Source organism: Synchiropus splendidus, chromosome 13 (genome assembly GCF_027744825.2).
Source record: "Synchiropus splendidus isolate RoL2022-P1 chromosome 13, RoL_Sspl_1.0, whole genome shotgun sequence".
Classification (NCBI taxonomy): Eukaryota; Metazoa; Chordata; class Actinopteri; order Syngnathiformes; family Callionymidae; genus Synchiropus; species Synchiropus splendidus.
In genome coordinates, this window is record NC_071346.1 from 5,424,915 (window position 1) to 5,451,731 (window position 26,817).

At 48.4% G+C, this 26,817-nt stretch overlaps 3 protein-coding genes across 5 annotated transcripts; 2 read left to right on the plus strand and 1 right to left on the minus strand.

The window, feature by feature from the left end:
• Positions 1-52: 52 nt before the first annotated feature.
• LOC128769954 (cyclin-Y-like) lies at positions 53-8,413 on the plus strand. 3 transcript variants are annotated; one of them, XM_053884114.1, is made up of 11 exons: positions 54-473; positions 4,360-4,434; positions 4,563-4,580; positions 4,722-4,756; positions 4,852-4,946; positions 5,018-5,053; positions 5,776-5,833; positions 5,901-6,020; positions 6,078-6,244; positions 6,307-6,469; positions 6,545-8,413. In XM_053884114.1, exons 1-11 carry the CDS (start codon positions 320-322, stop codon positions 6,659-6,661), a joined length of 1,038 nt encoding a protein of 345 aa, XP_053740089.1. In that variant the 5' UTR covers positions 54-319; the 3' UTR covers positions 6,662-8,413. The 3 variants fall into 3 exon arrangements, with proteins under 3 accessions (XP_053740090.1, XP_053740089.1, XP_053740091.1); XM_053884116.1 differs by lacking the exon at positions 54-473 and adding an exon at positions 4,063-4,120; XM_053884115.1 differs by lacking the exon at positions 4,563-4,580 and having other exon boundaries at positions 53-473.
• Positions 8,414-8,996: 583 nt separating this feature from the next.
• On the plus strand, positions 8,997-10,684 carry LOC128769728 (gap junction delta-4 protein-like). Its single transcript, XM_053883684.1, has 2 exons — positions 8,997-9,117; positions 9,624-10,684. Exons 1-2 carry the CDS (start codon positions 9,063-9,065, stop codon positions 10,682-10,684), a joined length of 1,116 nt encoding a protein of 371 aa, XP_053739659.1. The 5' UTR covers positions 8,997-9,062.
• A 1,916-nt stretch (positions 10,685-12,600) lies between these two features.
• On the minus strand, positions 12,601-14,594 carry LOC128769332 (frizzled-8-like). Its single transcript, XM_053882968.1, has one exon. It carries the CDS (start codon positions 14,529-14,531, stop codon positions 12,840-12,842), a length of 1,692 nt encoding a protein of 563 aa, XP_053738943.1. The 5' UTR covers positions 14,532-14,594; the 3' UTR covers positions 12,601-12,839.
• Between the last annotated feature and the right edge of the window lie 12,223 nt (positions 14,595-26,817).

The window sequence follows — 26,817 nt, forward strand, 5'->3', positions numbered from 1 at the left end:
ACTCAGTTCCGCCCACTTGAACCGGAACTGTTCCGGTCCAGCGGCCCTCCCTTCCTTCCCCGGTCGCTTCATCTCCCTGACAGCCAGCCACAACACCGACCCGCCGCCCATCTCCACCCCGAGCAGGATGCGTCCTCTCGGGCGATGCTGCGCCGCCTGAGGCCGCCAGCGGTGACGCCGACATCCAGGACTCATGGCCGCCGCTCCTCCGGAGGCTCCGTCAGCGGGCTGCTGATCGATGGTGACCGGCTGGACTCGGAGGGGCTGCGCAGCCTGTTTTCACCCAGAATAAGAAAGTGCGCGTCTCTTCGGTGCCGACATGGGAGGCTCGACCTCCTGCTGCGTGTCTGGGAGCCCGAAGATCCGCAGAAATGCGCACTCGCGGCTGGAGTCCTACCAGCAGGACTCGGACCTGAGCCGAGAGGAGACGGCGTGCAACCTGCAGCACATCAGCGACCGAGAGAACGTCGACGGTAATGGGGAACCACTGATTCTGCATGAGCCGAACACTGAAGTTGGAGGAAGTAAACATCAGTCGAGTCACGTCCTGTGCTCGGTAGCATGTGAACCCCTGGTTCGAGACTCCGAACCGGACCGGACAGTCATCGACATAAACTTAAAAGAGTCCAGCCTTTAATGTAGCAGCTAGCTGGGAGTGCTAATGTAGCTGAAGTGAAGCGCTAGCACCAAGTTAGCTGCAGCTTATACTCTCAAATAGTTGAATGATGTGAGCGCATGAGTACTGGACATTCAGCTCTAATGGGTCCTAAATGCCAACTTAACACAAGTCAGTATTTGTGAGCAGTGCTCTAAAAAGTGCTTTATAGGTGAAGCTTTATTATTATTGCTATTAGAATCGTCATGTTTGTTCAATGCTTAAGAGTAACTTCTGGTTTCATCGTTTCTGACTTCATTTTATAATTAGCCAAAGTGTTATGTGTGCTAAGCTAAAGATGCACATGCAGCGCACAATGTTTAAATCTATGTAACGGCAGATATCCCTCAGTGGTTATGTCGCTAGCTTGCATGATGCGCTACAAAAGGATTGGTCTTTTAGAGCCACTGATCCACCTTTCCTGACTCACTCATGTTTCACATATGAAGTTCTTCTCACCATGATGCGTAACAATGTGCCTGACCCCGCCTCCAGGGCAGCTATGAACCCGCCCACCTCCATTGCAGGCTGAACATAGGGGAGTGGCAGATCCGAGTTAGCGCTGTGTTTCACATTGTTGTCCTGGTAATTTAACGTGCCGCAGGATTTTTGGAAGACAAATAAAAAACGTTCATATAAGAAACTATATGCTAGCACATGATATGAGCCTATGTTCTGATGAAGTTCAGTGCAACTGGCTTTGCTACAGAGCTGAAATGCTACTGTGAATTTGTCTTAGCTGTTATGCTAATGCGTATAGGTTGTGAATAACTGAAGTCTGATTGTAGTGGTATGTGTCAAGTGACGTCACAGGCTAATGGGACTGCTAACTGCTATTGTTTAAGTATCTTGAAGTGATAAGTCCGTAGCTAACAGGCTAACGGTGGGAAGCCAAGCTTTGAGAATGTACTCTGTAGAAAGAATGCGCCGAGGTAGCTGCTGTGCTAATGCAGCTCCCCAGGTCGACAGGTTTGGTAGCCAGCAACCGTGCAAAGATAAGTAGCGTTAAGAGTGTTGTTCCTGGAAAGTTCCCGACATGTTTGGAAGAGTGTAAACAAACTGTGGACAGATTCTTGTTTGCACTTTTGAGTCTGTCTTTGTTGTCTCTCCGAGTGGAACTGAACTGTGGAACACGACGCTGCCCCTCCCCCGTTCACTGACACGCGCTGATCTGCATCACAATCGACCCATTTACTGTCAGAAAGACAAACTGTATCAATGTTCCGAGACGCACGAGGCGCGAGGAGGGAGAACTTCCTGTTCTTGTGTCCAGCAAGAACAGGATGTTAATCGAAGACGTCGGTGCACAGGTCGATGGAGAGCTTTGTCTTTTGGCTCAGCTCTTTCCTCGCCGTGAAAACGGTTCTGGTCTCTGACTCGCAGCTGTGAACAGAGCGACAGCTGACTAGAGAGCACAAAGAAGACTCGGGTGACTGACGGCCGCAGTCGGCTCTCGGGGGAGATGCGGGCGACTCGTGAATGAAGCGTGTCGAATGAGTTCCCAGACGGTGTGTCGGAGATTAGCTCGGCTACCATCAGTGCCGGGGCTTCAGCGGCCCAATAGACGAGCAGAGTGAGCACCTCGGGGGATGTTGGAACGTCAGGAATTAAACGCCTCCATCTGAAGGTCGGGAGGGATTCAGGCCTGTATGTCGCTGCAAATTGTTTACAGTGTAGTTTCTGCCTCTAAGTTGAGTTTCAGAGGCACTTGCTGGTGTGGCGAGTGAGATGGAGAGCGTGAACCCTGCGGCGTGACCTCACCCCGGAGGGAGAGCGGAGGGGAGAGCATGGCCGTCATCTGATCCGCTGCACAAAGCCTGCTGTGTCTCTGTTAATATGGCTGTTGTTTGAGCCAGGCAGCCTGCGTCAGCTGACGACACTCGTGTGGATCGCTGTGTCCGGCAGAAACTTCAGTGCCCAGAGTCCCAGTGTGTTGTGGACTTGATGAGTGACGTCCGCGTCTGAGGTCAAGGGTCACATGCACGCCTGGCTCCTCACGAATGTAAAGTGATGCAGTAGAATCACAACCTTGTTTTTCTTTTTTTTAATAGTGAGCTGAGGACTGCACTCTAGTTTTGGCAGGCTCGTCCAGTTCTAGTCATGTGCACCATATGGTGGTCGTAATATTATGGACCGTCATGTGACGAACACACGGCAGATGACGACTTCATTACTAGTCCATAAATCAGCGTCTCCTGTGAGCCAGTGAATAAATTGGCATTAGCCACGTCTGCTGGGCTGCTCCTCCTTTCATGGTGTCTCTCACGCACACCTTCCCTCCAGCTGAGTTATTTAGACCCGTGTTCAGACGGCGGTTTGGTGAGGGAGGATCTGAAGCAACCCCAGGCTCGTGAAGGAGAACAGTCTGGACACGTGGAGGAGCAGACTTGTTCTCATGTGAACTGACTCATCGATCCCTCAGCTGAAGACCACATTGATGGGTTATTGAGCGAAAGATAGTTGGAGGACGAAGTTCTCACGCTCCTGCTGGCTGCTGCAATACTTAGTTTTGAATTTTAATGAGTAGTTGAAAACCGTATTTGTCTTTGTTTTTTCCCCCACATTTTATTTATTTTAAAATGTATTTTGTTGGCATCACTTCATCTTGGGAAAATATTTGAAGAAGAAAACTATTACATGTCAGTAAAAAAAAAAATCTAATTTATTCTCAGTAGAATTTAAATGTATTAATTTGTCATTTATTGTGTTGTATGGAAGTACAAAATAGCGCTGTCAATAGATTTTAATCGCACAGCAGTTTTTTTCTGTTCAAATGTAACTAAAGATTTTCTCAACAGAATAATTTGCAATTAAATTGTGTGGAATATTCTAATTTGAAATCTAATCTTTTCTTCTTTTTAGTTTGATTCAGATCCCTTTTTTAAAGGCAATTATTAATGATATACTTCTCATTATAGAAAACAATATGATGAAGTAAATGTGATATAAATAATTGAAACTTCTCTGTTTTCTTTTATAGTTTCCACCTCTATCTTAATATAAGACATTATTTTCAAATTTGCAGAAATGAGTGATGAAGTAAGCTTTGTAAATATTCAGTCTCATGGTGTTTTGGAATTGTAGCGCAGATAGAAAATACTGTTATATTTTGCATCGTTCTGAGTAGTTGGAGCGTAAATGACGGTTTCCAGTGGGTTGGCTAACTGTTCTCAACCCCTCTGTGTTGTTTGTCGACACCATGATGGCGGCTGGTCCGTGCGGCCTCTTGTTTATTCATGATGTCACAGCACTCAGGCAGACGGCTCGTCTCTTGTTTCCCTGAGCGGCGGGTTTTCGTTAAAGCTCAGCAGCGGTGGCAGATATCACATGACAGCACTTGACACGGCGAGTTTCAGCTGTTGCTGACCAAGACCCGAAACGTTTGACTCGACAAAACGGGTTTCACTGTAATTGTCTCCGAGATGGAGAGAATTTTGTCAGCCCAAAAGTACCTTTCACATATTTGTAAGTTAATATTCCTCAGTGTTTTCTCAATATCTTTCATTTTTCTTTTCTGATATCTGCTCTGTTTCACAGAGTTATTTCTCTCACTAGTTTCATTTCCATGTTATTCCAAAAGCCTATATTGTGTTGAAGCGAAAAACAGAATAAATCCAAGCTTAAAAATGCATTTAAGGCGAAAAACGGGAAGATTTTAATATTGTCCCTCTTCCCTGCTGACTCGTGCGCACTTGTCTCACCAGGTATCAACATGGAGTACAACCCCTCGGACCATCCGCGGGCCAGCACCATCTTCCTGAGCAAATCCCAGACTGATGGTGAGTCTCGCGCGAAGCGAGGTTCTTTACCTGTTCTCTTGTGATGGTTCTGCACCACTGGGGTGAGTGAATGGTGGCGGCAGGCTCCGAAGTAGGTCGAGACTAAATCCTGGTTCCTCTTGTTTCAGAGGTGCCGAGCAGGAACGGTGAGTAACTCGGTGTGGTTTTTGTCGCCCTCTCGTGGCTGAACGAGACATTTCCAGCTTTCTGTTTCTGAACGTTTCCGCTCTGCGTCACTTCATAGTCTGCAGGAGATCATTCGTGTTTCTGTCTTCTCTTGTCTGCAGTGCGAGAAAAGCGGAAGAGCCTCTTCATCAATAATGTGAGTTTTTAACCCACTGAGCGACTCAGTTCTGTAGAGATTGGAGTGGACCACGATCATGATGTTCACAACACCTGTTCAATCTATGTCTGAAGCACTTACCCACGAGGCGGAAATACAGCTCCTGCTCCACCATCTTTCTGGACGACAACACAGTCAGCCAGCCCAACCTGAAGTACACCATTAAATGGTGAGGCAACAGAGAGCGCCAAGTTGTGCTGCGCCTTCACTTCACTTCATCTGAATGTTTATTTATTGCAGTGTTTCCCTGGCGATTTATTATCACATCAAAAACCGGTATGTTGTCTATTTTCTTTTTTGTAACGCAACTAATATTTTACTGAAGAACTGATCAATTCATGGCTTCAAACTTCAAATTGAAATACAGTGGTACCTCGGTTCTCGACCACAATCCATTCAAGGCCCCCATTCGAGAAGCGATTCGTTTGAAATCTGAATCGAAGTAATGCGTCCCAAGCTTTAAAATAATCTTTTGTAGGAGTGAATGTAGAGTGTCTGCTGCAGGTGGGAGGGGTTGCCGAGTGAGTGAGGTCTCTCCAGAAGTGAAGAGGTGCCCGGTGCGTGTCCAGCTCTGAATGTGCGCTTCTGTGCAGTTTGGCTGTGACAAAGTCATAAACCAAGTCACGCTCTGTCCCAGACTCGCCTCATCCCTGTCCCAGATCCAGCCCACAACAGGACATCAAACCCTGGAGTGGAGGTGTGGAGAGCGAGCACCTCCCCTGTGACACTCTACCACGGTCCAGTGTGGAGACAGGAAAGGTTTTACACCTCATTATGAAGAAAAAACAGTCAGTAAATGTAACTAACGGGAAGCAAAAAAAAATCTCGAAATTTTTGTTCAAACTCCGATTTGTTCGAAGTCCGAGACATTCGAAAACCGAGGTACCACTGTGTTTGATGTGTGTTGTAAATTAGCGGCACCTAGCGGTGACCTCTCCACACTGCCGTACTAAAAAGTTCGGATTTAAAGGTCTCAAATCCATTATTTTCTCTCTCAGAGACCCGGACGGAGGAATGCTGCTGGACATATTCGACGAGAAACTTCACCCTCTCTCTGTAACTAACTTGACTCCTGTAGCTCACAGTGTTCAGGTCAGAGGCCGACGAATGTTGTGGGTTTCAGAAGTCGGAGGTGCCGCAGGACTACGACAAACACGACCCGGAGCAGAAGCAGATCTACAGATTTGTGCGGACGCTGTTCAGCGCGGCTCAGCTCACGTCCGAGTGCGCCATCGTCACCCTGGTGGGAGCCGGCCGCGGCTGAGCGTGTCCTCAGTCGTCCTGACGTGTGGCTGTGCAGGTTTACCTGGAGCGACTGCTGACGTACGCGGAGATCGACATCGGCCCGGGCAACTGGAAGCGGATGGTGCTGGGCGCCATCCTGCTGGCCTCCAAAGTGTGGGACGACCAGGCGGTGTGGAACGTGGACTACTGTCAGATCCTGAAGGACATCACCGTGGAGGACATGTGAGTCGGGGGGAGCTGGCCAACGCCCCTCAGATCGTCTAAGCTGAGCGTGTTGCTTTCAGGAACGAGCTGGAGCGTCAGTTTCTGGAGCTGCTGCAGTTCAACATCAACGTGCCGTCCAGCGTCTACGCCAAGTATTACTTCGATCTCCGCTCGCTCTCCGAGGCCAACAACCTGAGCTTCCCGCTGGAGCCGCTCAGCAGAGACAAGGCCCAGAAACTGGAGGTGGGCGATTCCGCCTGCTGCCGGCGCACCCGCCGCTGCCTGTCTGACCGAGTCGCTCCCATTTCCTCTCCTCAGGCCATCTCCAGGCTCTGCGACGACAAGTACAAGGAGGTGAGGCGAGCGGCGAGGAAGCGCTGGGCCAGTGTGGACAATCTCTGCGGGGTCAGATGGGTCCCTGCCATCGTCTCCTAGCTGACGCCACAAACCGCCATATCACAGGCACGAGTTTGAGGACGTCCGAGCCACGGCGTTTGAGACGCCTGCTCCGTGCCTCCTCTCCTCTGTGGACGGGGACGCGACGCCTCAGAACTCCTCCCTGGCTTCATCCGCCGGACCTTCACGGAGGAGGAGCTGTTCGCCTTCGCTATTAACAATCAACCACGTTATTTATGTCAGCTTTTCTTTCTCTGCACCTGCTTGATCATAACCACACTCTTTCAGCACAGGAATCCTTTCTGCTTATTTATTTGCTTCGACTAGCTAGATATGGAGACTTTTATTCAATGTTTACAGTATTTCTCTTGTTACTCAGGAAGTCTTAGGTTTAATATGACTTTATTATTCATATTTTGACGATAATAACGTTCCAGTATTCAATATACACTTCACACCGATCAACATTTGTTGGTTTCAGTAGTTCTATCAAGCGTATGTAATTATCGACAGCAAACTAACCGCGAACACACAGGTACTCAGCTGATATATAACTTTAAATATTGCCATTCCCTGTTGTTTTCCTCTTGTCTGTCATGTAAACCTGTCGGGAAAACCATCAGATTATCCCACATTTCACTTGGATCAGGGAGCGGTGACGCCACAGGCCTGTCAGCGTTCTGTTAACGCTAAAAAGAAGTGTAAAATATAGCGAAATGTTGCTGAACACGGGAGTTCTACTGACATAAAATGATTCCTACTTTTATTTTTTTGCGTTAAAATGTTGCCATTTGTGCTTTTATTCGGAGGAAATACGAGGGTTAAACCATGAAGCGATGACAGATAAATCCATGCGAGCGAGAGCTTTGCTTGGCATCTGGAGGGTTTTGAAACGTCATTCGTCAATCCTTTTTTTTTTTTTTTAACCAAAATAACGCGTTTAACACTATCGATGTTGAAGTGGTCAAATAAACGTCTCATTTATCAGTGATCACTGAAAACACTAAATTGTTCCGCCAGCTTTTGGTCAACCACCACCATTTAATCTACTGATGAAGAATGTCTTGGTGGAATACTAGGGTTCATAATAATAATAATTTGGATTTAGCGTTTTCATCTTCACACATTTAGCAATGGAGACTTGAGCTTTGTATTAATCATGTCATTTAATTCAACTCAGAGTGTTTCAATTTAACTGCAGTATGATTTATTTATTCACAACAAGAAGCGTGTCAAGTCACTGAGCATGTATTTATCATAACAAATCACTCAAATAATCTGGTCCTGATGGAGATCTGGGCGACTACTCGTCGTACTGACTGGTGTTTGGAGCAGATACTTGTGTTGTGAGCGACTACTCTTCCGTCGCTGCTGCTCTCTTTCGATCACACTTGCAGTTCTCATGAGTAGATCCAACCTCAAACCTTCTGAAAAACATCCTTCCACACCTTTAAACCCGAAAACGGACGACACATTTCTCAGACCCGGCTCTCCATGAATCTGGACCCAGATGACCCACTCAGCTGGTATCAGCAGTTTTGCATATTAACTTTGTACAGCTGTGATGATTTTACTGTGAAACGTTGATGGATGTGTTTTTGTAATAAAACGGACTTTCTAATATATTTGTGTATTAACCTAGGCTAACCTTTTTGTTACGTTCGTGTTACGAGGACCGGTTGTCGAGGATCATCTCATGCATTCAAGGACAGTAAAGCTCCCAAACATCACCTTCACTTTCTTTTACAGATGGTTGTTATCCACTGGGAAACGTTTGTGAATAAAGGCGACGTAGGTGAAGCAGCTGTCGTGTCTGATTTCACAGTCACAGTCAGTCTTGGACTGAGTGAGTCAGAAATGAGGTCCACTGTGGACAGTTGTGTCTGAAGTTACAATGCATTTCCTTGTCAGTACATGTGTGATGTGAGGCAGAGAGGAAGTCACATGTTTGGCGTCTGTAAATGCTCTATTTGTGTGGAAGCACTTGACAGACTTCATATATCTGTTGCAGACATTTATACAGTGGCGCAGTCTGAACTTTGTTGAAATGGGTCCAGACTTTCACATGGACTGTTGCATCTGATGTTCTCTGACTGATATTCTTCTTCTTTTCTTCTTCTCACACCTACTGACAATCCACAGATCATTTTATTATCTTGATCATAATCGTTTTCATAAAGTCTTCAGGGACTGAGGTTGACAGGTTCCACTTGCTTGGATGTGTGATCCGAAATAGCCGAGCGTCTTGCAGTCATGGCCTCCTCCTCTGAGTTTAACGGCCACCTCGACATGTCAACAATGCTTTTGACGGTAAGAATAGATCAGCTGCCAGTCATGAAACTTCCCCACAGTCGGGGAGCGGAACCAGAGGTGACGGAGCTGAAGGGGAAATCAGACGTAAGCTCCTCTCTTATGGGATCAACCCGGACTCAGGAGGACCATGGGGGCCGCCGATCTTCTCTTCATCACTCTCAACCACAGCGTGTCCTTCACGGGTGAGTCCAGCGGGAGGACGTTGACAAATATTCAATGCTTTTTTTTTAGAACATGACACTGGAGTTAAGTGTTGTTTCGCTCTTGTTTACAACTGCTCCGGTCCGTCCGGAACACGCTCTTGATGTTTTCCTCATGCTTATGATTTAAAATAAAATCCACTTTTATTTAGTTATACATCTAATTATATATGTTATATATGAACATATATGTTCTATTTCAAATTTTTTTTTTACAATATCTTAGATTATGCCTTTCAATATTCAATAAATTATTTTTCTGTAACAACTAATTTGAAACAATATTTGACATTTGTTGATGAGTCATATATGTGATTTAGTTTTCAGTTTTTTTCGCCTAAATATTTTCTATACTGATTTTAGGTTTATTAATTCTGCAGATTTTATTCACATTTGAATTGAATAGCTCATGTTGAGCCGCACGCTGCAGTGTCCTCCTGTCCAGCAGGGGGCAGTGCAGCACATAGTGACCGGTCGTCTCTCGGCAGGTAAGGCCTGGTGGATGCTGATGCTAGTGGTGCGCCTGCTGGTCCTGCTGCTGGCCGGGTCCACCCTCTTCAGCGACGAGCAGGAGCGCTTCATCTGCAACACCATCCAGCCCGGCTGCTCCAACGTCTGCTTCGACGTCTTCGCCCCTGTGTCCATCTTCCGCCTCTGGCTCTTCCACCTTATCCTCCTCTGCCTTCCTCACGTCATGTTCGCCAGCTACGTCGCCCACAAGATCCTGTCGTACCGCCACTGCGGGGCGGTCTACTTCCACGACCAGCTCCGGGGAGGGTCTCCCTTGGCCCTGGAGACTGGCTCCTCCAAGGAGCTGTCTCTGAGTAAAGCCGCCCCTGAATGGGGAGTCCCCCGCTTCTTCTGCGCCTACCTCCTGGTGGTGGTGGTTAGAATCCTCCTGGAGCTGGTCTTCGGGGCCGGGCAGTTCTTCCTCTTCGGGCTGTCCCTTCCGAAAAGCTTCCTGTGTTACGAGGCTCCCTGCACCTCCGGGGTGGAGTGCTACATCTCCAGGCGGACGGAGAAGACCCTGATGCTCTACTTCATGCTGGGCGTCACCGCCACCTCCGTCCTGCTGAGCCTGCTGGACCTGGCCAGCTCGCTGAAGTCCATGCTGAGGTGGAGGAAGAAGACACAGCGGCTGATGGAGGAGATGAGCAAAGGAGAGCAGAGCAGCGTGTTCACCACAGTGACCACTGAGGACACCGATGTGCTCCTGACCAAGAGGACCCTCCCGACCAAGACCCTGGCCAGCGAGGAGGCTAAGGCTCCACCACACCGCCAGCTGAACGGTGGACCGGGCTTCAGGCGGTCCTTATCAACGCCTGACAGGCGACTGCCCGAGTGCAGGCCAGACTTCTCCAGACCACCAACCCCCATGAGCACGTTCGGATCCCCTCAGTATGTTCACCACAGCCCACCGAAGCCCCCGGTGTCCCCTCGCTCCGAGACGCCAGGGACACCGGCAAGTGTGAGGAGCACCAGTCAGTTCACCACCACCAAGGGTCAGCCAAGTGCCGACTCCCCGCCCGACAGGAGGGCCTGGGTGTGAAGTGGGCGCCACCCCTCAAGACCCACAAACTCTCGAACATCGTTTCTACAGTTCTAGTCAAACACTGTGTTATGACTGTAAATATGTTGTCATGTTGCATGGTAAAATGATGAGGAAAAAAACAAGATAAAAGGCTTTTGAGATAAATAAAGTTGTTGTTGAAATGACACAGAGAAGAAGAAAAGAAAGGAGTGAAAAAGAAAATACATTTTAAAATGGAAACCCATTAAGTTATGAAGCAATAATGTGATGAGAGTTGAAGCCTGGAAAACTAGAAAAAGAAAAGTAAAAACCACAGACAAAAGTGTCTGGAACCAGTTTATTTTTCTTTAATTATTTAAGAACATTTTCAATTCAACTTCATCAAATAAATCTGAGCAAAATTGAAGTATTTTTGGGGTAATTTTGAAAATAAATCACCAAGATTCTAAAAAATAAAAACATAAAAAATAAAACTGAACTCATCTGAAGTGTTGAGTGTAGAGTTGAGTCCATCTGTTGTCTGACTCACTCGTTCCACTGACCTCTGACCCGGGACAAGGTCCCGCCATGACCCAGCTGAGGACCTCTCGCATGTGTGCCATGTCCCCACTGAGACTCCACCTCTCCTTCTCTCACAACCACACACAAACTTGAATCCAGTCTCTCACAGGATTATTTAATGTGTGTGACCTTCCACGCTGCCCCCGGTGGCTGGGAGTCCTGCTACACCACAGTTCTGTGTTGGACAGTGGAGAAGTGTTTCGGTTAGCTGTCGCTGAGGACTCCAGTTTGGACTCGAGTCGCCTCACCCCGGCCGTGTCACTGACTCGACCTCGTGGCTGGTATTCAGAGCAGCTGAGACCTGCAGCAACATTAGCTCGCACTGTCACTGAGAGGTCAGCAGGTCAGAGAAACAACCTGGTGACCTGTGCTTGTGTGTACGTGTGTGTGACCTCCTCACTGTTTGTCACCGCACTCCCGAACTATTTCCTTGTCCTTGCAGACGTCGTGTTGGTTTCCACACCTCGAAAATAGCGAGCGCTGAAATCTGAGGTTGCCGAGGTCAACAGTGTAATACTCTACTCCACCACACAGTGGCGACAGAGAGCAGTGTGTACATTTTTATAACGGAAAACCAAGAACCGTTGACTATCTTTGGCCGCTTGGTGGCAGCAAACGCGTTCTTAAATGGATTTGGAGCGAAGAGGGAAACTAGTGAAAATAAAAGTTGATTAAACAGGCAAAAGAATTGTTAAGGTAACAGAAAAAATAGAGTATTAAACACTCTAGTCAGTGTGAAGCAACATGAGAAGGACCCAGTGATGATAAGCTACAGAAAGACAATAAAGTCCCTCAAAACTCAAAATGAAAGAGACGTCAAAACACAAATATCTTTTGACCTGTGACCTTAAACAAACCATAGAAACAAAAAGAAACATGTAGACTTGTGTGTCCTTGAGGCGCCACACCGTAGAAGGCCCTGTGTTGGCAGCACTTCATGTGCGGCTCCTCCAGAATCCAAGTGAAACAGCGTTGGAGTTAATGACCTTGAGACCAGCAACAGTTGATATCTGATGTTGGTGAGTCAGAGTTTAGTATCTCGGAAATGATCCAACACCGTGTCGTAAATACTTCTGCTAACGCCTCATTCCAATCATGAGTTCATAGATCACCTGCAGGCTGTTACACACTGGCAGGAAAGATGACAGGTTTCTGTTTTTGAGGGATATTATCAGGTGAATAATCCGTCATTTCCAACTCCACCTAGTCAGGATTCACTCAGTCACATGATCCAGTCCCGTGTTAAACCCCTATGTGAGTTACATTCACAGGCGAACGCAGTTTGAATAAATATATAAATAAATATGTAGTGGCATCAGCGTGCTTTACACTATGAGAATAAAAAAGACCTTTAGAGTCAGCAGGTGCATTAGGCATGTTTTATTCTCAAAATAGAAATCTTCTATCAAAGTGAAACATATTTACAACCTTAGATTTGATTTATACAAATGTACAGCAATAATTATATAAATACAGGCGACCCGTAAGACGTAAGGCAGCGACGGAACCAGAGACTCGGACTTGATCCGAGCTCCTAAGACACGGCAGTGTGGACGGCGAGGACACTTCTGCAGAGGGTTCTCATCCGTGAGCTAATGGCTACATTGTTCTGTCAGACACGGGACAGCGGCATCTGTTTGGGGTAGGACATGGAGCTGGTGGTGCCGGACCGCCAGGTGACGTCGCTGTACATGGACCCCCCTGCGGCTTTGCTCCCCCAGCAGCACTGGGTGCAGAAAGTCCTCCAAGAGTCCAGCGTCTTCCCAGACCAGACCCAGGCGCCGGAGGTGATCCCGACCAGGAGGCACATCAGATACTTGAGCATGAAGACGGCGTAGAGCGGTCTGTCCTGGACCTGCTCCGACGTGCACGAGCAGCTGTGCGCCACCTCCCATGTCTGTCTGTTGTGCTGCTCGTAGAAGTAGCAGGCCACAATGATGGTGGCCGGCACCGTGTAGAGCACGGTGAAGACCCCGATGCGGATCATGAGTCTCTCGAGTTTGTCCGTCTTGGTGCCGCCTTGCTTGATCACAGTCCTGATCCGGAACAGAGACACAAATCCCGCCAAGAGGAACATAGTGCCGATGAACAGGTAGATGACCAGAGGAGCCAGAACGAAGCCTCGCAGCTTGTCCAAATTCTGGTTCCCCACGTAGCAGATGCCGGCCACCGAGTCCCCGTCCACGGAACTCAGAGCCAGGACGGCGATGGACTTGATGCTGGGGATGATCCAGGCGGCCAGGTGGAAGTACTGGGAGTAACTGGCGATGGCCTCATTGCCCCACTTCATCCCAGCGGCCAGGAACCAGGTGAGGGACAGGATCACCCACCAGATGGAGCTCGCCATCCCGAAGAAGTAGACGAGCAGGAAGACGACGGTGCAGAGCGCAGGTCCGGTGGTCTCGTAGTGGATGTGGTCCCGGCTGCAGGCGACTTCCTCGTGTCCGGCGATCAGCCTGACGATGTAGCCCACCGACACGAACATGTAGCAGGCGGACAGGAAGATGATGGGCCGCTCCGGGTACTTGAACCTCTCCATGTCGATGAGGAAGGTCGCCACGGTGGCGAAGGTGGAGATGAAACACAAGACGGACCACAGTCCGATCCAGGACGCGGTGAAAGTCCTCTGCTCCGGGGTGAAGTAGGGGCTGTGGCACGGCATGGCGCAGTTGGGGATCTGACCCGTTCGGACCCGGTTGTGAAGCGGGTGGTGCTCGCCGGTGATCGGGACCATCGGCGCGCGGCAGGAGCAGCCGGGCTCACAGGAGCCCGGCGGCTTGGGCTTCCTCCCCGGGCTTCCGAGGGGCTTCCGCGGGCGGCTGCTGGGCTTGGCCACCACCGGGGTGGCCGTGGTGGTCTGGCTCTGGCTGTGGTCCATGCACAGCGTGTCCTGGTGGCCGTGCTCCGGCAGCAGGTCGCACCTCATACGGTCCGGCCACGGGAAGCCGTACTGCCTCATGAGCGGGGCGCAACCCGCCCGCGCCCGCTCGCACACGCTCCGGCAGGGCGGCAGCGGCTTCTTGTAGTCCTCCAGGCAGATCGGCGTGTACATGCTGCACAGGAAGAAGCGCAGGTCCGGGGAGCACTTGATCTCCACCAGCGGCCAGAACTGGTGCACCTCCAGACCCGCCTCGTCCTGCGTGTCGTGGTTGAACTGGTTGGGCATGTGGGTGTAGTTGTAGCCGATGCCCCTGCACAGCGGGACGGAGATCTGCTGGCACTGGAGCTCCTTGGCCGCCCGGCACGCGTGCACGAGCAGGCTGAGCAGCAGCAGCGCGCACCAGCCGCGGACGCGCCGCTCCATCGTCGCGCTCTGTTACGCCAGATGTTCCGCCGCGCACATTCTAGACGCTGATGTCCGGGACTCGAGCTGAACCGCGGTGTCTGTGTGGAAGGCGGGCGCGTTCGCTTATATACCGGGGCCGCCAGGACACTCCTCCGCAGGGGCGGGGAGGAGCGTTGACTGCTGCTTCTGGAGGTGTTTGTTTAGAACGTCGCTCCCCCGGACCCCAATACACACTGGGCTTGTTACGGGACAATAGAACCATTAAGGAGGAATGTCATTAGCGGGCAGACAGTCCAGAACAAACGCGCTTCAGCTAGTCAACACGAGCCATTCACAAATACACACTAACGACTAACACTGGAAAGGACTCGCTGAATGACACTAGGAATCAGGTGAAGAAATACTGCCCCCGATTTAAGCTCCGCAAACTGAGGTGAAGGAGAAATGATGAAGGTTTAAAAAAAACAAATAAAAACAAGAGTTCAGATGAGTTAAATCAGTGCAACTGAATTACACATTTGAATATGATAAAGTCATCATTTATTGAAACATTTAAACGTGAAAAACACTTGGAGATTAAACTGGTTATAAGTCACTATCAGACCCAAATATTAGCTTTTATTATCATGCAAATGAGAGAGAAATAAAGGGTTCTAACTTCGTATAACTTCAATTAATTGAAAACTAAAACGTCACTCAATTAGAATTCTACATTGCCATTCATTTGTGTGAGTGTGCGTGTGTGTTAACAGGCTTAGTCGGTCCCCTCTGGGGGGCGTCTCGGCCGGCGCCCCGTCACCATCAGTTAGGACAACAAACCAACATGGGCGGACTGTGCCCCTCTAATTAAGCTCATTCACACGTCTTATTGGATTCGTCCCGTTCTAATGGACTCTGGCAGACCCGGCTCGCCCGGGCAGGAGGTCGGGCTGAACCCCAGGAGGTGTCGGCAAATATGTGCTGAAGGCACAGTTTATTTTTGTTTATCAGGTTTACAAGTCTGCCCGATGATCCGGGTCTGGCATTCATGGAGTGAGATCTGAGATCCTGAGGAGAACCAGGTCCAGAGCTCTCTGGGATCCAGAACATCAATGAAGGAGAAGAGGCTTGAGTAGGTCCACCATTGTGTAGATGCTGAACGTTTTAGCTGAACCAGCCTGAAGTCCAGGATCAGGTGAAGACATTGCACCGTGGACACCTCTGCTCACTTTTTTTTAAAATGTATTTTTAAAATTTAAAATTTTCATTGTATTTCTTGTCAATGCATTTGAAAAATATCAATTATTTCAAAATGACTTTGTCTTCATTGTTTGTTTTTTAAATTGATGGTTGAGACTTTTATTTTTACCACTATAAAATCTTAACTTTGAACACTTGATCTAAAAAAGAAAAAGTAACAATAATAAAGTAATTTAAACAAAATTGCCTAACTTTTAAACAAAATCTGGAACAAGAAATATGAAAAAAAAAAATCAAAATGAAAAGGTGGAATTCGTGAAACTTGGAAACAACCATCAGGTCACATGACCAAGGTTGGACCTGGTGTCAGAGTCGCACACCTCAGTGACTCCACAAGAAACAGCGGCCCCTCAACTATGGAGCGCTGAACTCTGAGAGGCCTGGGAGAGTCGGTGGGAAAGATGTGGGGGGGTGGGTGCGGGGTTCAGGATGCAGAAGTCGACTTCTTAACAGATGCATTAATTCCATTTCCACCCTTTTAAATGTGGTATGCAGGGGGCCCGGGGTAACCCTAGACCTGCAATCTCTTCGCCACATATGGGAGGGGTGCTGGTGGGTCTAGTGAGGGGGGGGTGTGGAGGCAACAGTTGGCGGTTGGGGTGCGTCTATCTGACTTGTTAATCAATCCGTGTTCCACTCTGATAGGCGGCTATGGCTGTAACTGATGCTGGGGCGAGAGAAGGGGGCACCTGTTCCTGCCGACTCGCACCTCCAGGTTCACAGCCCGGGTGGAGACCACGGGTCCGCTCCAAGAGATCTGGATCAGAACCAGCGAGGGGAAGGGGATCCGGCTATTAGGGCGGACAGATGGTTGGAATGTGAGGCGACATAATGAAGAAATGTGATCCCAGCAGAGGAAAACAAACTCTAAGTTTATTAAGCCTGAATTATTCAGCACAGCAGTTTGTCCTGATGAAAACCCGATTTGAACCCAAACCTTTTCCAATGATTCCTGTTTGACAGGTTTATTTATCTAAAATAGTTTTATCCATTTTCCCTTTCAATATTCCGTGTTTTTTAGTCCATGTTACTCTACTTTTGTTTTTATTTGTTTTTGTTGAATCTTAAAGACGAGTGGTGATGATTGACATGTGGGGATGAGAGTGGCCCTCTAGCTCAGCTCACTCTCCACAGACTTGACCTCGGGGGACCCACATTTTGGGGGGGAACTGGAAACACTTCTTCGTCAACTCACGGTTCCAACTACTCCAACGTGACGGATGAAAGTGGGTCGCAGCGGGCGACTCCATCTTCAGTCACAGCAGCGACCGTCGTCGCTCCCTCCGCTAGCTGAAAACTCTGACTCTCGCTGGAGTCAGATCTGACGCCCGCCCTCTTCTGTCACTTCACCGTCTTCAGCCCGGCCTCTCGACGCTGCCTTCATCTTGGCGGGAAAGTCGCTGCCACCGGGTTCTCAGCGGCGGGATAAATAATCAGCCTGTAAATAAGCCGAACGTTCTGGGAGAAGATTTAAGAACTCGGACGTGACGACATTCGACAAGTCGACAGTCGGTTGGAGATCAGTCACATCCAAACATCTCTCAGGATGGAAGATTATTTACACAAGTGATGCAACTCCGTTTAACGTCTTATACTCAGTGATGTTTCGATCTTCTGAACAAGGAGCAGAAGCAAGACTCATCTCAACCTCCTCGGACACGTTAACCTCTGTGTTTCCCTGCAGACGGACTGTATATGAATGTGGGCGGGGCTCAGCTCAGAGGACACGCCCCCGGCACCAGCTGGCATGGATGGCTGGATTTTCAGTGAAATAAATAAATGCAAAATAGGTAAAAATAAATAAATTAAAGCGTAATGCTGTTTTATAGCAACAAACAAAACTTCGGTTAAAAAAAAGCAACAACAGCCTCACAAAATAAATAAATTAATAAAAAAATAAGAAATGAAATCAGTTAAGCAAAATGTCCAAAAATATATGAATAAATAAGAAATAGAAAGAAGAAATAAAATGCAGATAAATATCTAAAGAGAAAGAAAATTTAGGGGAAAAAACAAGAGGTTTAAAAAAAAATAACAACAAAATATTTCAAATAAAACATTGAAACAAAACTAACTTTATACCAAAACATGAATGAATGGAATTAGCTGTTTCATGAATACATTTTGTAGGGAAAGACAGGAAAAATGCTTATACCATAAACAGTAAACAAAAAACAAAGCTGAAGGTCAGAAACACTGTCACCTCAACTACACAACAAGTGTGTCAGTCAGCTCCTCTCTGAGGACACGCCCCCGACAGGTTTATGGGTTTGACTGCTTGATAAAAGCTGATGCTCAACAAAACTCCAGATTGCTATAAGCTTCCGGTCATGTGACCATCTGCTGGAAGACTCCGTCTTTTCCTTCCTTCCTCATTCAGACGTGTGTTTACTCAAGAGGCAACTACTAATCATCCAGAGGTGGGACGTCAACCCCCAGGCACTCGCCCTCAACACACACACACACACACCTCCACTCTGCGAGTGTGTGTGTGTGTGTGGGGCTCACCTTCCTTCCGCTCATTAACCAGAGCAAACACTGACACAAACCCTCCCATCCAATCAGTCTCCTGGTCATGACAGCGGCCCACACACACACAGACACACACACACACACACGGTGACCGTGTCCTCCCACGTTCAGAGCTAGCGTGTCCCTGAACGCACCGCCAGGGTCCCTCCCCCCCAATAAAAGAACACACTTTGGACTGTAAACGTTACGATGTGTGTGTGTCGGACGAGGCGACGCGTGCGTGAACACACACCCGTGATTGTTTTATGACTCGGCAGGAGACCTAATGAGTCGACTGATCGTTTCACAATAGACGTGAGGAGGAGCCGGTCACATGACCACAGCCGAGTCTTGAGTCGAGAGCACAGCTTTGACACTAGAAACAAACAAACAAACGGTCGCCACAGAATGAAGCGAGCGTGATGCAGCTCAGCTGGGAGGACACGCCCCCAGCGCTGGTACAGTGCCACAGTTGAGACCTGGACTTCACCAGTTTCTGTTGAACTTTTCAACTCAGAACTGTGGACGACCAAATATTGTCACTCAAAGAGGTTGGTATGAAGTGTTTAGGACCAAGCTCAGACTTTGAGATGGAAAATAAATCAACAAGATAAAAAGTGTTGGAGCCTCGTGTTGATTGGTTGGTCGTCTCGAGTCACTTCAGGTCGGACACGCCTTCCGCCACCTCATGATTACGGTCTTTCTTCAGCCGCCCTGACGTCGTGTCGGTGGTAAACACGGCTCCGGTCCAACACAGACCCGACAATTCATTCGCGTCTCTGGCGACGACCTGCTGCTTTAACTCGGACTCGGTTTAACGAGGTTCTGGCCTTGTCAACGACCGGTCCTAGGCTGAAGGCCGGCACTGTTCCCAGGCGACAAAAGAGCGGCGGACACGTTACGCGGCGCCGCTGCAAACAAGTCAGCTCTGTTCTTCTCCGACTCCCGAGACTCCCTAGTCCTCAGTTCGCTTCTGACGTCCATGTTGGGGGGAACTTCACTCACTTCCCGGAGTTCAGTCCTCACTTCACTCCGGGAAGTGAGGGCTGAAGTTTTGGGCAGGTGGAATCTTGTCCACTCAGAGTTGGTTTGAGCGACTTGACTTTGACTGACACTTGGGACCGGTCCACTTGAGTTTGAGTGACGTGATCCAGCAGGACCCGGTCCGCTCCGGCGCTCACTCGTCCTGCAGTGTAAATGTTTGCAGAGAGGCTAAGTAGCTGCTCTCTGGGATTTGGGGTTTTTGGCAGGCTCCCTGGTCCTCGCCGTGTTTTCTTACGGCTTCATGCTGAACCTGTCGTCCCCCCCAACCCCCTCCCCGTCTGCCTCGGGACGTCCAGGCTGGAAAAGCTATTTAGGACGGATATCGGATGATGTGTAACTCGGCTTAAAATAACAGGCGAGTCTGCAGCTCAGCTCATTTCCTGGAGGGTGAAGTGGTGCGACCCGATCTGATAAACATTTGTGCACACGGGTCCGTAAACACACACACACACACATCTGCAGCGTGGGTAAACACTCACACGCTCATTAATTAACTTGCCAGTTAATATTTATCAGAACTTCCACGGAACCTGGGGAGCCACACGGACGGACCTGACAAGTCTCCAAGTCAGGAACGACTTGAACCTCTCTGCATCTGGGGACAAACTTCAGCACACACACGTTACACAACACTGGCTGGTGACTGAAATATGCTTCCGACTGTGAAGACAGAGCTGAGCTACAGGACACTTCCTCCTCTCACTTAGAAGCTCAATCTTCCTGGAGAGATATAGTCAGACTGTGTTCTCAAATATTCTCATCAGAAAAGTTCAAGCCAGCAAAGTATTCAGGAGCATTTTCCGGCAAGAAAAACTTCCCCGCATGCACCTCCACTGTTCCTCACACCAGATGCTTCTTGAGGAACATTTTAACTTTCCTGGGTGTGTGTTGCATGTGTGTGTGTGTGTGTGGGTCTGGTATGGGTCGACTCGTCACCTCTGTGTGGAATTTATCCAGCAGGTTCGAACGCTTGACAGGATTACCCAGAATCCTCTGGTGTTCCTGGAACGTCCTTCAGTCTCCGCCACTCAGGTGAAGGACTCAGGTGAGTTTGAATGAATGAAAATGTTTTTTTTTTTATGAATATTTTTTCTCATCAGTCCCTTAAATCCATTTTGAACTGATTTTTTTTAACTGAAATATTTCATCTTTCATCCATCTGTCTTTTATTTACTACATTTCACTCCACAGCTGAAGGGTAATTTTTATTTTAAAATTTGTACAAAATGTTCATTTCCTGATGAGTATTTTCCTTTTCTTCTAAATTTGCATATGCATTTTTTTTACTTCACAAAGTTTTCACTAATAATAATGACATAATATTCAACTATTTATTTATTGTCAACTTGACATCAAATATTGCTTCTCCATCTTAACTACATGTTCAGCTTTGTATCTTAAATGAACATTTTTATAACCTATATTTTTACATGGATAAATGCATTGCTCATAATTGAAATCCAAAATAAAATAATAACTAATATTAAAATAAAATAAAACTTCCACATTTGTCTTTATTTCAGTGTTTTTATCAGTGTATTTATTTTTTTCATATTGGTTTTCAACCTTTCATTTTCAGTTTCATCTGAAAAGTTTCCATGTTTTTTAGCTTGTTTTTTTTTTCTTTTTACATGTTTATCAATATACTTTGCTACAAATCTAATTGATTTTAATACAGATTGATCGTTTTATAATTGTCAGTTCAGTTTCATCTCAATAGTTCTGATTTATTGCATTAATTCATTAATTAAAACATTTGTCATTTTTTATTTGTTTTATTCTCAATATATTATTTAACTTTATCCAATTCCATAAAACCAAAAGCAGAATCCAATGTAAATTCAACAGAAAAAAATAATGTAACGCTAAATCAATATCTATGGTAAAAATAAATAATGTTAAATAAATAACTTAAAGTATTTTACACAACATAAAAAAGACTATATAAATCAGTTGATCCTTCTTCCTCCATGAGCCCTGCTCGTCCCTCAGAGACTCAGAGTAGAGCACCACCACAGAAGGTCGAGGTGATCGAGCCTCCACTCTGGTTTAGGAACGTGTCAAGCTCTTGTACGATCGGAAGACTCCAGCGAAGCCGAAGACAGCTGCAGTTGTTAACTCGATTCTCGAATGCATCTCTTGCCACGGCGCCACAACAGACCTGGTTGCCGTGGAAACCAACACTCAGCCTTTCTGTGTGTGATTAGCGGGTTGTTGTCTGGGCAGGAGCGGCTGTTTGCTCCGCTTGGGTTTATGTATTTAGGATTGTGTCTCTACTTTTGGAGAGTCCGTGCCGCCAGGAGAAAAGTCCCGCTGAACTCTGGAGCCCAGGTCAGAGGTCACACGAGGGTCGCTTGCCGCAAACAAATATGGAGGAGGAAGAGGAGCCGGAGGGACACATGGAGACCTCGGAGCCGACAAGGAGAAGATCGGACGCTGGAGGATTCATTTTGTGTTTGGAATAAAATGGAGACAGGGTGAATGTGGGAGGAGTCCTTGGGAGACTGTTAGAAAGAACATGATGGAGGAGGCTTTTAGGTGAAGTCACCTGAGGGCCTGGCACAGATCACCGGTCAGGTAGAGACCAAGTGTGCACCTTAAAAGACTTCAAGACTCTTCTGTCCTTGTGTCCCCCTCAGCCCTCGAGGTTGGGACTCGGGCATTGGGTTTCGGTCTCTCTGAGCAAGCTCACGAGGGACCGGCGGAGATCTAGGATGCCGCTCTGCCACGCATGAAGGATGGACATTGTTGCTGCGGCACAGAGAAAACTGAGCAGCCTGGCAACACGGGCGGAATTTCCTCCAGCGATGTTATCTCACCTCAGACATTTAGCCCAGCCAGCCGGGGACCCGGGATGTCCACAATGGCTGGAGACGGTGAGCACCAGAGCCAGGAGCGGGGAAACACCACCGTCACCGAGCCTGAGTGACAGATGTTCCTCCAGACCCTGCGTCTCTGACTCTCTGTGTAAATAGATCTATTTTGTTGAGTCGTGTAACTGCATATGCTCGGCGGTCATAATCTTATGGAAGATTCCTAAACATGTTACATGACGTCGACTTGTGAAAGTCTCAGACTTCAACTCCACAAACGTTTTTATTTGAAAAAAGCAGCAGTAAACGCAGGCGTTTTAACTGGTCGTAAACTTTCGCCGTGTGTGTTTGCATCACAACCTTTGGACCGCAACAGAACCAGAACCAGCCCATTATTGCAGCGACTTTTGGACCCGGAAGATATCGTCAGCTGCAGTTTGGAGAATGAAGATTTTTTTGCTGAGTCGTCATTCATGCTGAGGGGTTTGTGTCCACAGTGACGGGCGACACAATGATGGGAGTGTGTTTCAGTTACGGTCCACATTATAAAGAACACGACAAGAAGGATGAGCGGAATAAATATAGAAGTCGAACCTCCAACTTGAACCTTAAACACCACAAAGAGTCAAAAACTGTGTCATAAAAGACAGAAAAACATACAACAATCCAAAATATGATCATATAAAAAGCTGACTGCCTCATAAAAAGATATAAAGAGATGCTTAGAGGCAGGGGACAAAGTCTGATGGAGGAGAGGTTGGGAGAGGAGAGACAGGTAAGAGAAGAGATAGACGGCTAGGAGGAGAGAGAGTCGGGTAAGTGATGGGACACAGGTAAGAGATTAGAAGGAGCGTTGGACGCCAGAGAGACAAGCAAGAGGAGAGAGAGACGGGTTAGAAGAGGAGATAGACAGATAAGTGGAGAAGGAGAGACAGGGAGAAAGGGACAGAGAGTGGAAAGACAGGTGAGAGTGTCAAGTGACAGGAGAGAAAGAAACAGGTAAGAGGAGAGAGAGAGGGGTTAAAGGAGAGAGGCACAGGTAAGAAGAGGAGAGAGACAGGTAAGAGAGGTGAAGGACAGTTGGAGGCGTGAGAGACAAGTAAGAGGAGACAGAGACAGGTAACAAGTGGAGTGCAACAGGGAAGAAGAGGGGGGAGACAGGTAATAAGAGGAGAGACAGGTAAAAGGAGAGAGACAGGTAAGGAAAGGACCGAAACAGGAAAGAAGAGGAGAGAGACATGAGAGAGGAGAGAGACAGGTAAGAAGTAGAGTGCAACAGGGAAGAGGAGGAAGGAGACATGTAAGAGAAGAGATAGACAGGTAGGAGGAGAGAGACACAGGTAAGAAGAGAAGAGAGACAGGAAAGAGGAGAGAGACGGGTAAAAAGTGGAGCGCAACACGGAAAAAGAGTGGGGAGACGGAGAAGGGAGACAGGTAAGAAGAGGACAGAAACAGGTAAGAAGAGGAGAGAGAGAGAGAGAGAGGGAGGGAGGGAGAGAGAGAGACAGGTAAAAAGAGAGAGACACAGGTAAGAAGAGGACAGAAACAGGAAAGAAGAGAAGAGAGACAGGAAAGAGGAGAGAGACAGGTAAAAAGTGGACCACAACAGGGAAGCAGAGTTGGGAGACAGGTAAGGGAGAAGGGAGACAGGTAAGAAGAGGACAGAAACAGGAAAGAAGAGGAGAGAGACAGGAAAGAGGAGAGAGACGGGTAAAAAGTGGAGCTGAACAGGGAAGAAGAGTGGGGAGACAGGTAATAAGAAGAGAGAGACAGGTAAAAGGAGAGAGACACAGGTAAGAAGAGGACAGAAACAGGAAAGAAGAGGAGAGAGAGAAAGGGAGGAAGGGAGAGAGAGACAGGTAAAAAGAGAGAGTCACAGGTAAGAAGAGGACAGAAACAGGAAAGAAGAGAAGAGAGACAGGAAAGAGGAGAGAGACAGGTAAAAAGTGGACCACAACAGGGAAGCAGAGTTGGGAGACAGGTAAGGGAGAAGGGAGACAGGTAAGAAGAGGACAGAAACAGGAAAGAAGAGGAGAGAGACAGGAAAGAGGAGAGAGACGGGTAAAAAGTGGAGCTGAACAGGGAAGAAGAGTGGGGAGACAGGTAATAAGAAGAGAGAGACAGGTAAAAGGAGAGAGACACAGGTAAGAAGAGGACAGAAACAGGAAAGAAGAGGAGGGAGACAGGTAAGGGGCCAGAGAGAGAGACAGTTGAACACAGAGCTGTAAAGTGAGCGGGGTGTAAATCAGTGCACGGACTGGACTGGCTGGTAAATGTTTGACCGAGTGGTGACGGAGGACCCAAGTGTGGCGGAGAGTGAACTCTGGCTAATGATTAGCTGCTCACAGCACTGGGGAGTGAGACTGGTTCTCATGTCACGTCTGAAGAAACACCTGCACTTCAACAACCTAAAACTGAAGCAGAGGAGGCGACAGGACGGTACTGTGATTCTGGAAGTCTCTGACAAACCCGCTCAGGTCCGAGAACGTTCAGGTGACTGTGTTCCACAGAAGAGGTCCGGTTCTGGCCCACTTGGCTGGGTGACACGTGATAAGCTCCAAATCCAAAGTGGAATGGCTGCAGGCCTCAACTTGCGCTTAAGAGAGCCACCGCGGAACAAAGGGGGTTCAGTCCAGCTCTGAGCGGCGCCACACACTGGAGCGTGTGTGTGTGAGCAGGTCAGTGGGCCCGGGTCAGGACCGGCATCGTCCCAGTCGCCCACTGACTTCTGCTCTCGTCTGAGGAGGGATCCAGGAAGATTCTGCGCTCTGACCATTCCTTCAGTCACGTGACCCAGTCTTCAAGATGGCTGACACCACCAAGTTGAGATGCATATAGTAGCCGCACCGTTGTATAAGCCGCGGGGTTCAGACCGTGAGAAAAAAAGTAGCTTCTTATAGGAAATTACGGTACTTCTCAACTAGTTGTGTTAGGTTCTCCAAGAATTCCACCTTCGAACTGGAAGAACTTCCAGCTGGAGGAACCAGCAGAGAAAACCACAACAGTTTAGCAGGTGCTAGCAGCTCGCTGCTAGCATCACAACATTTTGACTGAAACAAAACGGGTCGTCCTTCGCGATCGCCAAATGTCTGCGATAAAAACAACTAGCGACGAAACCTTTCTGTTGAACAAACACTCTCACAGTTTTGACAGAAAAGACTGGCACATATTTGAACCCCGGCGTTTCCCACGCCGCCACAGCCCACTCCAGTTCTTCACCTCTCTGTCTTTCCACCCCTCCTTTCTCCTCCTGCACGTCCGACCTGTCACTCTTCCTCCCCCTCCCCCCTTTTCCAGCGCCTAATGATGAACCTCCATGAAATAAAAACATTTATATTTCCTCCTGGTGAGGGGGCTTCACTGCGCCCGGCACAATGAGCTTCTGTGCCCGACCTCCCGGGCCCTTTCTCGTGGAGTGGTCATTCACATGGGGGTCCGGGAGGCTCTTTGTGATTGGCCCTCTGCAGGACTCCTCGGGTGAGTAATTGTGTCTCATTAAGTCTTACAGTAGGGTGAGGAGGGGGGGCGCAGGGGGGCTCCCAGCGAGCGCCAATGGAGGCCTTAAACAGGCCACAATGGTGGAGGCTCAGTGCCTATTAGGCCAAAAGGAAGTGTCGCCATTGTCCCCATACACACCCACACACACACTGGGAATGCAGCAGCGCAGCAGGGAGGATGTCGGAGTGTGGTGGCTCCATCCCACAGGCCAATTTCCACACAGACTGAAGAGACTTTTCACCGCACAGGTGTCTCATTAGCGGCGGCTCCTCTCCGCAGCTCGTGTGATCCTGGCGCTCGGCGCCACCACGCGCGCTGCCTTGACAAATAACAAACAGCATTTCAAACGCCATACTCCGACTCCAGCCGGGAAAAGTTTCCCTCCTGTTTTATCGGCTCTCCGCGGTTCCCAGGAGAAACACGGCGACCGCCGCTTATCTTCGCCGCCGCCGAGTGCTGCAGTGGATTATGCAAATGAGGCGCGATATATTCATATGAACAAAGGTGCAGGTTCACAGCCCGTGCCCGGAATTTATGACTAGCAAACACACTGGAGGTGTGTTGGAAGGAGAGAACGGAGAGGAGCGTCGTTCAGAGCGTCTCAGAAACGTCCTCAACTTTTCAAGTCTGACCTGAGGTCGCGACCTTTGGCCAGAGGGTGAAGGCCTCAGTCCTTCTGGAGGGACTCAGAGGAGAACCGGCCAGTCTGGGTGGCCAGTGTGGGCGGAGCCAGTGAGCAGTGTTGCTAATTGATGTTGTCAGTGTTTTAAAAACAATTAGTCCCCCCCCCTATCCTCCCCCCAGCGATAATTATTGTTAGGGACCTTATTAACACAAGTAATTAACAGATGTGTGTCCACAACCAGGCCACTAATTCTTCACAACCCCCCCATTGTGCTGCTAATTGGGCCCAATGTAAGCAGATATGTGCCCCGCCCCCCTCGAATACAATCCTAATCCCCCGGCTCAAACCTCGGCAGGCTGATCCCAGATCTGGTTTCAGAGTGAACCAGTGGAGGTGAAGCGGTTACCTGGAGACCGCAGTGTCGACGTGTCCCGTGGCGAGTCGCGGAGGTTGGCGGGTCACCTGAGCAAACTGGGGCTGGAGATACGGTTGGTGACATCCAGTCGCCCCCTGACTCCTGCTCTCATCCGAGGAGGAATCCTCCGTCCAGACCTGACCATTCCTTCGGTCACGT